The sequence below is a fragment of the Mytilus galloprovincialis genome, chromosome 6 (assembly GCF_965363235.1).
Source record: "Mytilus galloprovincialis chromosome 6, xbMytGall1.hap1.1, whole genome shotgun sequence".
Lineage (NCBI taxonomy): Eukaryota > Metazoa > Mollusca > Bivalvia > Mytilida > Mytilidae > Mytilus > Mytilus galloprovincialis.
In genome coordinates, this window is record NC_134843.1 from 14,053,688 (window position 1) to 14,067,294 (window position 13,607).

Here is a 13,607-nt window from a genome sequence, read left to right on the forward strand (position 1 = left end):
TCTAGGATCGAGTTGAATGTCCATCTTTTTAGGCCGTACGTAGATTTTGTTTTGTGTTGCTGGGTTACTATCTTATTGACATTTATCCAACATGTGTTTTTTAAAAAGTAATGTCGAACAGACGTTTGCATGACCTTATCAAATATTAAAAGAAAAAACCCTTAGGATTATCATCTCCTGCTATTTATTTCAATACTCTATGCTTTTAAATCTTTTATTTTTAATTTATTCCTCTGTTTATCTTTCTTGTAAACATGTGTTATACTACATATTATGCAAATGTAGATAAATAATCAAAACGAAAAAATGTTAATTCTTTCTGTTTCCGTTTTCCGTTTCCGCCGTTTAGCAACACATATTTGGGAAGACAAAATGAAATTTTCTTCACCAAAAGTTAATCTGTAATCTTGACCTTTATCAAATTTCTTTTTTTGATTGGATTCTTATTGCCAACTGATTAAATCAGGTAATTCAATTAAATGTATTTGATTTCTCAGGTGTGAAAACTTAAATGACATGTTATTGGCTTGATTGGTGATTACGACAAGTGTCAAAGTTAGATTAATCTAATAAAATATCAGTACTTCTAGTGTGCCGTGGTGAACGCACTTAAATTAACATTTTGGGCTCAAAGTGTTTACTATAAAGTTTATATTTTCGTATAACATATTTAAAAATCTCACAGTTTAATTTATTTCATGGACAGATATATATATCTGACAACGAAATTTGTTTTACATGCACACGTATAAAAATTGCGGTTTTTATCCAACACAATCATAGGTTTGGACGTAGTTTTCAATTTAGACTTCAACAAGTCAAAAAGGGTACAACATCACCATTGAATAACTATAAAATGAACAAATATTAGATATTTCGGATAACAGATATCCTTCTTCGGCAATAGCACGATGTAAAATGAATCATGTCAATATATTCAAATTGAGACACTATCAAAATCTTGAACGTTTTTATACAATTTAAGCGGTAGGGTAATTGCAACAGAAACTACATATTTTAGCCTCCCAAACGAATAGCAGTTTAACAATGATTAGAAAAATAAGTTTTATCTAATAAGGTAAAATAATTGAACGTGGCTACGTACTTATACATCCATCCCAAATGAATGGAGCCCTGTAATTTAAACTGGTAATTTAAAAAAAGTCTTCAAACTGTAAAGCCAGTACGGAGCCGGAGTTACTGGAAACATGTGATGACAGGAAAATGAGTGACTCATTCTCATGTTTTTTCATTTATGCCCTCTGGGGAACATGTCCTTAACTTTCTTATCCAAAATCTTTCCCGAGCGACTCTGTCGACCATCGACCAACCCTCGTTGTGGTCTATGATTGTGATGGTAAGGTTTTTGAGATGAGCTCAGTTGGGCGTGCCCACGTGATCTCAAATGACGACTTACGGGTAGGTCGGGCTTGCAAGTGTAGTCACTTCGATGACCATTCATGCGTTTGTTGAATGGTTGCTCTGTCTCTCCAAAAGTTAAAAAGACTTTTCGAACAGTAAGGGAAATGGACTAATATTATCTAAGATACCGGTTAGACAAGAAGATATATTTTAAGGTAAGATTGAAATAATTGTAACCTGTTTAACTTGTTCTATCTTTTCTATGATTTTCATTAAGGTTTCCATTTGTGTTAGACTGTCTCTCTGAGTGTTCTTGATAAACGGTACTGCTTAAACTGAATGCCCTTAACCAAAGCGTCAAAGGCTAATAATTCGAAGCAAGCCAATCGAAAATTTAATGAACGCCATTAGGAATTTGGTGCGAAAGACATTTTACATTCAATACATATTCCTCATTGGATTTCATTCACTTGTCTTTATGCGAAGATATGTAATGGCCTATGCATATATTTTTTTAACCTTAAAAACGTTAGCTGATTTTTAAAAAGAGTGCGTAGATACCTAGATGACAGTCGAAACTCTTTAAGTTGAATAAGAAATGAAAGCATCATTGTCTCAAAATGTTATTTTTTATCCTACCCTATATTGTCAATTTCTGAATATGATGCAGACATTATGTATGGCAACTTATATTTAAAGTTCGATGGGATTACAAAAAAGAATAAGGGGTCCTGATCCCGAAATCCAGGACTTAAAAACATGAAATCCCGAGGTCCCGAATTTATAGAAATTTCAATCCCGCCATACCGAAATTCGAAAAAAAGAATAGCCGGATCCATAAAGGATCAATCCCGAAATCCCGTGCTGAAAAACACCAATCCCGGAGTCCCGTTTAAGGTCCCCCCTCATTTGTGTAGATTGACTAGATAACAAAACACAATATTACCAGTCATGTCTCAGCCTGTGTGCGATTGTTTTTTTCGGTTGGGGGGAAAAGGGGGGGGGGGGTTGTAGATATATCAAACATAAATATGTACATCTGTTTTTATGTCATATGTCTCAACCTCCGTTAATTTGGTTTCCTCGGAAATGTTTTTAAACGATGGAAATACACTGTACTACAAAGACTACAAATGTCTTGAGAGAAAGGGAAATTCAGTGAGAGAAGCACAATAATTTATTGTCACACATGATTAGATCTCAAAGGGAGTTGCAGAATAAGGAATACTGGCGAATGTCAAAATTGAACAAAAAAGTTTGCAAAATTATAAAGAATAACAACGGAAAATAAAATAATTACTTAATATAATAGTGTAGACCATGTACAGAATTTTACAAAATCGTTAATTGAAGATTTTACAGAATAAGCGTTATATTGCTGGTCAGTAATGAATAAAAAATCAGTGGTCAATTTAAAGGTTGTTGTAAGTGATGCAATATATATTCTTATTTTCCTGTTCCCCTTATGTAGCTTCCAGTTTTATTAAAGTTTACATTCATCAAATCCTTAGTTTAATTCAGTTTCCTGTCATTACTACCCCCCCTTTTTTTATTTGTCACATGTTGTGTATCATGTACTGATTCTATATATACTTCGAGCATACATATGTACACTTATGGAACAATAACCATTTAGTAAACTTTTTAAAACGTTTTTGTAGACTTGTATACAATAAATTTTATACAGAACAAAAAAGATGTCAATTTGTCTGCGTGTTTTACTTGTTAACTTGAAGATGTATAAATAACCACACGACACTCTTTCAAGAATTTGTAGAATCATTGATATAATGTTTGTTTATATATGCGATGTTAAGCAGCAGTATATGGACAGTTCTGTCGTGATATACTTTTTTTTAAAAGTGGCCAAATTATATATCGGAACGGAGAAAAAGTGTAAAAAGATGACTTACAAGATAGTCTAAGAGATTTATGAATTTGTTACCCACAAATGACAAAGTTCAACTATCTCTCATTAGAGCAAATATTAATAAAGATCAAAACCCTAACCATATGCGAAAAGACAGCAAAGTACGTTCTAGGATTCAAACTGTAGATGTTTTGCGGAATAACTATAAACTATAAAGGGAGGCGGTCGGACAGAAGGACGGGTGGGCAGACGGAATGATGGACGGACAGACGTACAGGGGTAGTTGAGGGGGCATAAAAAAATATAGCTTCAATTACATCTTTTATTGCGTCAACTTGTAGACAGTAACCCTGATGATTTCTATTTTTAAGATTTTAACATTTTTGCGTTCATGTACTTACAACGTATTTTTGTCTGAATTAGTAATTGTTTTAGATATGTATATTGATAATGAACATACATGTATCACATTTATTACAACGTATAATTTCTTTTTAAAATGTTCCATAAAAGAGGGTCGGATTGGGGTTTACGGAATACAGAATAATGGGCAAAAATTGCAGAATAAAATGCAAAAAAGAAAAAAAAAAAAGAAAAAAGTGTATAATGAGGTGCTAAAATATAAAGAATAAAGAAAATATTGGTAATACTAAATAAAAATTTATGATAATTATCCAGACTCTTATGATAAAAAGAATCTATCAATATGAAACACATAATCATCGTGCATAATCAACACGAAGAACGTGGAAATTATTAGCATGATAACTTGACGTTATATGATAAAAATTACGACGTCACGAATTTTGATGGTTTTTTTTTGTCAAAATGTTGGGTTTGCGTCGCTTCTACAGGAAAAACGAAGTCGGTGACCATATTTTTTTTTAATATCATCTAATTCGTAAGACAAAGAGGAAAAAAATATTACGTTAAAAAAAAAATTCTATGGAGCGTTTCTCGTGATTTATACCAGAAACCGAAAATTGTAGAAGAAAAATATAGATTTACCCTATATATTCAATGTAATTTAGTACCCTCTCGGACCATTTTAAAAATGGATTTTTCTTGAAAACGAAGTCGGTGACATATACTTTTTTTTACATTTTCTGATGTATATTTTCAATATCTGATTGAGTTCTAAGTTTTAAAAAAATCTATGGACTAGTTTATTTACTGATCCTTGACCATAAATCCGGAGCCATATTTCAGGATTATCTTTCTAAATAATTGTCAAAATGTATCCTGTGATATTTAAAAAAAATCTGAAAATCGCATCGGACTGAATAATATATCTTGACATTAACAGTTTCTTATTATTATTTTGTGTTCAAGACATAATTTATAAATGTGATTAGAATTAAAAAAAAAATGTTATAAGATATTGTATCCGCATGTACAATATACACCTACACGCATTCTATCTTTTATAATAAAGTAAAATACATCCATTTTTTGTGGCATCAAATCGTGTTGTTTTAAAATACAATAGTTGAATAAAATGAATTCAGAGTGACATTTTACCGCTTGAAAATTTGTCTGTAACTGCATTTTAGTACATAAAAAAATGCAGCGAAGTATGTAACTGCCTTTTATTGATACATTTATGGAGTCTTAGTTGAAATGTTATGTAAATATTCATAACTTCAGAATTTTATAAGATACTCAGTAGCAAAGCAACGAAAAAGAAATGAAAAATGACACGGTTAAAATTCACCTACATATTGGGTTCAACTTTAACTGTATGAACGTTATGTGTAAGTGGGACTGTAATTTAATAACAATTAAACACATGCTGCGAACAATTAAACCTTGAATATATGTTAATGTCTTTCATTGTCATTTTAACAGAATCGAAGTTGTCGTGTAACTGAGAATACAATGATACATTTTAAACGATACCATTGTAATTGTTTTATTGAGAAACGTAGTGTTAATAGTATTGCAACCGAGTCTATTTAACCTGAAGTTGTTGTGCATCATTTCTCTTGTTCTAGTGATTCAACCTAAACATTTGGCAAGGTTCCTTTTCATTATTAATCTAAACATCAAGTAAAAATTTTCATGATGAACACTCTTAAGGAAAGTTATGAAAGTAATGTTTTCAGAATTCCATGCAACGTGGATCAGGTGTGGATTGTTGTTAAAGTGAGAGGTTTAGCTCTATAAAACCAGGTTAAATCCATCATTTTCTGCATTTGAAAATGCCTGTACCAAGCCAGGAATATGACTGTTGTTGTCCATTTGTTTGATGTATTTTATCATTTGATTTTGCCATGTGATTATTGACTTTCTGATTGAATTTTCTTCGGATTTCAGTATTTTTGTAATTTTACATTTTTTTAAACCATTTATCAGTAAGTATATGGCTTAACTAAGTCTTTTTCCAAGTGCGATAGTATAAAATCTTTGACCTCTCTAACTTTCTAACTATCCAAACGCAGAAAAAGGACAATTTTATCGTTTTAGACTACCTCATACACCTTAAAGTATCATTTATCAACACCTTAAGAAACACAATCCAATTATTAAATATTTAACAGTTAAACCTTTAGAAAAAATAAATCGGCAACATGGGGAATCTCATTCAAAACTTGTACGGTGAGGTTAAATAATTGAATCAAATTGGATTAATTAATAAGGCAACAGTAGTATACCGCTGTTTGAAAATGATAAATCTATTGAAGGGAAACAAATCCGGGATACAAACTAAAACCGTGGGAAGTACATACACTATCTGAGGAAAACAATGAAACAACAGAAAACTGAAGTGAACAAAAAACACATAGAGAAACAAACTATATGATAAAAACTGCCATTTTCCTGACTTGGTACAATACATTTTAAGCAAAAATGGTGGGTTGAACAGATGTTTATCCGCTCGGTCTTAATGGTGATATAATGGAAATTAATAATATATCAACAACAGAATATGTTTACACTTTTGAGATAGCTTCTAAAAAATTACGCAAAAATCGTCCTCATGGATGTAGAATGAATCGCAATAAGAGACATTTACAACTAGTATAAATATTTCGGACGTAGTTACTTCGTCTTCAACAACAATAGACTTTTGATATTTTTATTCTAAACTGTTTCAAAAAATTGATCGCTTTAGGCCTGAATATCACAAATATTTTTTTAAAAATCAAATATGTCAATACAGGTTTGGATATTATAAAACAATGCCGTTATTCTTTATGATCATCATGATCATGTTTAAAAGAAACACGTCCTTGTTATTTTGAAAATACTGAACGGCTTCTATTTGTTCTGTGAATAAACTATACCCGGAAATATGTTCATCAGTTACAATTACCCCACATTACTAAATTGCAGTAATTCCAAATCCATTTATGGTCTAAGTTCCAATGTAATTACATGATACCTTAATATTGTCCGGGACCAAGATTAGAGATCATTTCTTAGAAAAGGAGCTAAATATCCTCCTCCGTCATTTATTAATTGAAATGAGTCTCGTAACATCAACCACGAGTCATTCCATACTTTCTGTAAGAAAAAAAGAGTTTATATTAGTATTTAACATTTCAGAGAACATTTTATTCCTAACAACAAGCATAATAACCCTTTACTGTTCAAACATAAGCTAAAAGAACTCAGCAAGGAATTTGGCTTTGTACATGCTGATAAAGCTGCCAACAATATCATTATTGTAAAACGTATATTTTATATTGAGATACTGCATAAAGAAATCACAAATTCACCAACCTTTCAACTGACACAAGTTTTGGAAAATGACATCGTTTAAACATAAACGTTTTTCTACTTCTTTACAAATGAACATAATATCCTGAAAGTTCCAATTATGTACTGGCTTCCGAAGCTTCATAAACCGCTTACAAATATAGATTTATTTCATCTTCAATCTATTGTTCCACTATTAAACTGTCTTTAGCGTCACAGATGATTCTTTTGTAGACGAAGCATGCATCTGGCGCAAACACATAATGTCAATTCTGGTGTTGAAGTCATAATACTTTGCTTAGTGCTCGGAGCACAAAAATCGTGCTCGAAACATGAAATCCACCATTTTGATTGGTTGATTTTCGAGTACGAGTACAAAAAACTGACTCGAAAGTTTTATGGCCGCAAGGCCTGGTATCTATGATAAGTGATTTTTCTACTTACTACTTTACTCGGAATCTTTTATTGTTAGTATATTGTATTGGTTTTTGTGATTGTTATATGTTAAACGGCTTTCGTTCAAGAAATTTGTATGTGATGGTTAGTTGTATCTTTGGCAATCTTACCATCTTATTTTTATCATAGTTATCTCTGCTAAGTTCTTGTTTTAACGGGAAAATTGCTATCTAGGATTAATTGATTAAGGTGTCCCCCGTACGGCCCCCGTAGTGGAGTGACAAATCAGGAAAAGTCGCTTAAATAAGGAGTTTAACGGACCGAAATACCTCACGGCTGAAAATGCACATGAAGATAAAGTTAACAATATACTTTCATTTTAGCCCTGTCGTAGAGTTTTCCCACGGTGCAGTTTTTTGTAAAATTGCGATAAAGTGTGACTTTCGGATTTTTTCTTTTTCATTTTAAAAGACGGGAACGTCTATAACTAATTCCCGAATGAAGATATCACATGAAAGAGTAATGTATCAGCTTTATTTTGGTATCAAATGTTTTTATCATATGAACTTATAAATTAAGTGAATTGGACGATTTTCAAATGTTTATGGCATTTTTTACAATGTTACCGTCTGACAAAAGCATATAACATTTCTTATATATATCACCAGTGGTACATTTTCACAAAATATAGTATAATTATCAATATGCAAGAAGTTTTAATACCTAAAAGTGAAAAAGCATGCAAATTAAGTTTTCGCTCCGTTTTATAATACTCATCATATAGCAGTTTTACTATTCGATTTTCACCTAAATAAGTCTTGTTGCTTTCCCTTTTCCTATTTTCCACAGACTTGTGATTTGCTGTGTTTTTACAGAAAATAAAACTGTGTATTTTCTTTATTTTCAAATTTGATAAGACATAATTATATCAATGTCTGTGTCTAGTTTTCGACTGAGTATACAGATTTTATGTGTTAGTGTTTTAAGTTGTTTTATTCCTTGTTGATTTCGTTGAATAAACTAATTTTAACCACATCGGTACACCCCCGAAATAAACCGGAAAATAATGGACACGAGTTTGCTCACTCAGTTCCAAAAAATAGTAGGCTTAAGAGTAATTGGGAATTATGCTTTATTTGCCAAATATCTACTAATGAAAATTTGTCAAATGCAACAGAAAAAGGGAAAACTACTCTTTAAGACGCAATAGATGTTAGACAGGGTACAGGGTTTAGTGTTGGACCTATGCGGTCGTATACTTCTGCACTTGGAGAACCAGTTAATTATATATATAAGACCAACACTGTAATATTCATTCCTGTGGCAATAATATTCCAGAATATTTTTTTCCTTTTGGAACTTATATTATGAAGGAACTTCTATTCCGTGACATGTTTACCGCCGCCTTTATGATGAATTTGAGTCAACGAAAGTGATTCCATTAGAACAAATAAAATATCATTGGTGGTGTTATGAAGCCTATACAAGTAGAAAAAACTTGAAAAAAAAATCAAATAGGAAAAGAACAATGCTCAACATCGAGTGCAAACCATTCCGTGTTTCAATCAACTTGCGTTTAAACACGCTCAACGGTATTACAATTAGACTAGTCCAAATGTTTATTCTGTAGACAAAAGTCTTACAAACGAGATAAGCAATTACGGCGAGTCGAGTCTTTTGAACGTGTTGATAACATATATTAAATGCCGCTAAAGACAAGTTTGACTATCCAATTGTAAGTTTACTCTCTATGGAGAACTTCAAGGACAAAGCACTGTATCTGGTATCATTCAACATGCATCGCTAACTACATGCTGAACTGGAAAAGGGAACCTGCTGATAATGCTTCAAATGAGTCGGAGCATGACATTGCTTTCAAGAACCAGAGTTTAAAAGCGGAATAAAAAAATTCTGAGATGAAAAACATTTTTGTAAATGATTCCATACACCTTACATGATGAGGCAAAAAATTTGAGACGCAGTTTACAATCGTTAAAATTTTTGGCCTAATGTTCTATCCCTACGGCTTATAATTCATGCCTACCTCTTTTATAAACTTTCTTGTCAGATTAACAGATGACAACTATTTTCATATGGAGAATGATTACAATTCACTCCCAGTTGATACAATACGGAAATGTATTGCTTTAGCCGAGTGTGTGATATCTCTGCATAAAAACCAGTTCATCCCTTTTAGTTTAACATTGGCTCTTCAGTTGCATCATGAATATGGTTCAAAAAATCTTATTTAAACTTTACATTCACATGGCTTTTGTGCGTCTTACACTGAGGTTAGACAATTTCTGACTAGTTCAGCAAACCATGAAATTATAAGATTCCAAAATTGAACATACATCCAAAATGGCATATGCCCTAAAATTTCGCACGTTGTGAGATTAGGTGGATTCTACATGGGTTCGTGTTTTATTTCAGCAATAGACTAAATATGGGCATCAGCTGGGCTTCGTGATTTACTGGTCGATTCAAGTGCATATGCCAGATGTACTGTAGATCAGATTCTCCAAGGCAAGCATTTTAATCGCGGAGTTAGAGCTTTTACATTAGCGTATGAAACAGTGATGGCACTATGGTTCAAGAAATTTTGTCAATGGTGTTCAAGCCAACGAAAAATTGCTAACATAGACAAAAAGTTCTCGCAAACAATGCTTTCTTGTCATGATGCATTCAGTGAAAATAACTACAAACGTAGTAGATCTCTCTGAATGTTTACATGTTATTTTTACGTAACACTTCAAATCATCGGACATGAATAATAATATCAAATGTTACTGATATATATATAATACACAAATATCTTCATTTTTATCAAAATTTCTGTGAATCGTGATTATAGATATATATAGTGCTTTAAAACAGTTAAAGTCAAAAGTCTACTACTTTTTTGTTGTTTGTGTTGTTTTATGAAAAGGGGGACGCACACCGTCTTGCATTTTCAAAGGCTATTAGTCCTGCACGGGTTGACCTATTGTCATAAATAAAACTTCATATACTATCGTGTTCATGCTGACATCTATTCATCAAGACTATTTTAATAGTTTCAACATTAATATTTTTGATTTAAAAAAGTAATAATGAATTTCATCATTTTTCCATTGAATCATGGACCTGGTGTAAACTTTACAGTACTAACTTCTCCTTTATCTTATGTTATCTTAACAAAATTTCCCCAAAAATATCTTTATATACTGTAATATATTATTGCAAAGCTGAATATTAAATATGAATATTTTCTATCGATAATTTTTGTAAATAAAGATAATCTTTATCATTTTCTTCCATATTGGCTGCGGGGGTCAGCAGCACTAATCTATGTCAATCTGGCATAAATATAACAAGCTGAAGTTGTGCAGCATCCCCAAAGCTTGCTTCCATTGAAATTGTTTCTTAGTTATCATGAGGGACTACCGAGAAATTGTCCAAAATGTCCAAAATTTTCGATTTTTTAAAATCCCCCCTTTTTACCTTTGATCGCATTTATCACAAATCTGCACCACTTTGGCATTCTACGACATGCCTTAATCGAAGGGTATTATATTTATCTTCAAATTAAAACCAGAATTAGCCGTGAGGTATTTCGGTCCATTAAATTTGTAAATTTACCTTACTTGTCACCGTATTATCAATTCCAAGGTGACAATAATCACAATATAAACAAGGGATGATAGTTTATAAAAAAAATATAAATTGATAAAACATAAGACACTATTAAATATGCATCTTTTCATTGTCAATATATGTATATTAATCTTCCGAATATTTTTCTTTTTAGAAGTTTTCTATGATTATCTAATATGCGTTTATGGTGCTTTTTCACATATAATGATTGAATGGTAATGACTGATGTACCCATATTTTGACTATTTTATTTATTGTGTCTGTTTAGTTTACGCATCAATGAAAACACGGCGGAATTTGACGAGACTGTCATCAAAGTGAGAGGGTTAGCGCTATAAAACCAGTTTTAATCCACCATTTTCTACATTTGAAAATGCCTGTTCCAAGTCAGGAATATGACAGTTCTTGTCCATTCGCTTTTGATGCGTTTTGTTATTTGATTTTGCTATGTGATTATGGACTTTCCGAAATGATTTACCTCTAAGTTCAGTATTTTTGTGATCTTACTTTATAATAGTATTATCAAAAATGACTATATTAATTTGTAGTTTAAAAAATATGTTTATTCTTGTAGTTATGGGTTGTATAAATAAGTCTACGTTGGTCGACTTATTTGCTGGAGTAAAAAGGAAAATATTTCCAAATGGATACAGGATCGAGCTAAAGGAATTACTACAGTTAGCTTGGCCGATTGTAAGTAAAAGACCCCCGAAATCTGTTTCTTTTGCCTAAACATTGGCCTCTTTGATTGAGTCAATTTAATAGAGTGTCAAACAAAAAAGAATTGAAAGATTGATTGATGAATTGATTGAGTGCTGATTCTGCTTGTCATTCAATGGCAAATATTCATCAGTATCATGTGGTAAAAACTTGATTCGAATCATAATTTGATGCAGTTTTACGACACTCTGTTTAAATAAACGAAAAGCAATATAATGAGTAATACATTAGCTAAATTTCGAATTGGGGATATCCGTGGCCAAATGGTCTAAGTACCCGAAATATGTTTTTTACCAGCCAGAGTTTTTAAGTTCAAATCCTGTACTTTGCAGGTGCACTCGACTACAAACTTGATTGACTAGGGTTGTAAGTTTTCCTACCGAAAGTCGTTATTCTCTCCAGTCACTCTGGCTTCCTATGCCAATATAAACTGACTGATAGTGGCATTAAAACACGATCGAATCAATCAACCATTTCCGAATTTGATATTGAACAATCAACTATGCTAGCATAGACTAACAACCGATAATGGAATTTTGTTTCAAATTTCAGACTATAGAGACCCTTTTACAGTACTTAATATTGTCAGTAAGTTTGTTGTTTTGTGGTCATCTTGGAAAAGAAGCTTTAGATGGGGTCCAATTAGCTATCACAGTAAGAATATATTTTTAACAATTGATACTGATAATTCACACATTATTGGAATGATATCTCATAATAATAGCTATCAAAGGTACCAGGCTTATAATTTACTACGCAAGACGCGTGTTTAGTCTATTTGAGACTCATCAGTGACGCTCAGATCAAAACAGTTCTAAATCCAAACAAGTAAAAAGTTGAAGAGCATTGAGGACCTAAAATAAGGTGGATCATAATATGGACCAGAATATGTCATTTGATTACTTTAGCCAAATCGGGAATCAGTATTTCCATCGAACAGTGTTGATACCCACATTTAACCTTTTGGAAGTTTACCGTCATTGTAGATGCGATGCATTCTCTCTAAAATAACATTAATTACAATAATCCGTTGTAAGTTCTTTTTTATATTTCAATCCCTTTTAAAAAGAAGGCATAAGAATACGATTAAAACATCTAACTTCTACATCATGTGTGAAATAAATTAAATAAATTGCCTATCAATAATAAGGACAATAGTGAGTACGACAGCCATGTGATAGGAATATTAAAATATGAACATTCGAAGCAGTAAAGCTTCTTACTTCTGATCTTTCTGGAGCAGCAGATTAATTCATATTTTTTGTGGAATTGATACTGGTAAGTTTTTAGTTATATATCGTTTCTGTTTTCCACGTTATATAGTAGTACTTGAGCAAAATATAGTAATACTTGATCAAAATATAGTAATACTTTCATCGTTACAGAGTAGTATGTTCAGCGTTACACAGTTGTACTTTTAGCGATAAAGAGTTATATTTTCAGCTTATACTTTCATTGAGTTTTATAAATTGCAGACTATAAATGTAGTTGGTTCATCTGTGATCATTGGTTTATGTACGGCATTCGATACCTTATTCTCACAGGTATGTTACATAATAAATTATTAAGTTCTTTGTTCATTGTCTTTCGAAGGGAAAATTCATTGTGATTTTTTTATGTAGTTATAGTCGATAATTTTTTATGATTGATTTTGTTGCTTCAGTAGATGCAAACATATGCAGTATCTTGCAGATCACGTGCTAACCATATTTAAGACTAGAACGTACCACTTTCAGGACAATAACATGTTATATTCAATACAAGAATAATCCATATTCAAGAGAATTTATTTGTTTCCACTGCATGGTGATTTTTGATAGCGAAATCAACATTTGATTTGTTAAAACTATCCCACGTGACGTCGAACACAACTCCATATTCCCTTTTAAGTACTAGTCCCATCTGATATCGAGATTGCCTT

General features: G+C 32.0%; 1 protein-coding gene across 2 annotated transcripts in view; it reads left to right on the top strand.

Moving 5' to 3' along the window:
* The first annotated feature begins 1,412 nt into the window (after positions 1–1,412).
* Positions 1,413–13,607, top strand: part of LOC143079001 (multidrug and toxin extrusion protein 1-like) — a 33,213-nt gene continuing 21,018 nt past the window's right edge. The window contains exons 1-4 of one of the 2 annotated variants that reach the window (XM_076254099.1): positions 1,413–1,577; positions 11,541–11,659; positions 12,239–12,274; positions 13,162–13,230. In XM_076254099.1, the coding sequence (XP_076110214.1) occupies positions 11,543–11,659; positions 12,239–12,274; positions 13,162–13,230 (222 nt within the window). In that variant the 5' untranslated portion in view covers positions 1,413–1,577; positions 11,541–11,542. Of the gene's footprint in view, positions 1,578–11,540; positions 11,660–12,238; positions 12,341–13,161; positions 13,231–13,607 lie in introns of both variants that reach the window. The other variant, XM_076254098.1, reaches the window with a different exon arrangement.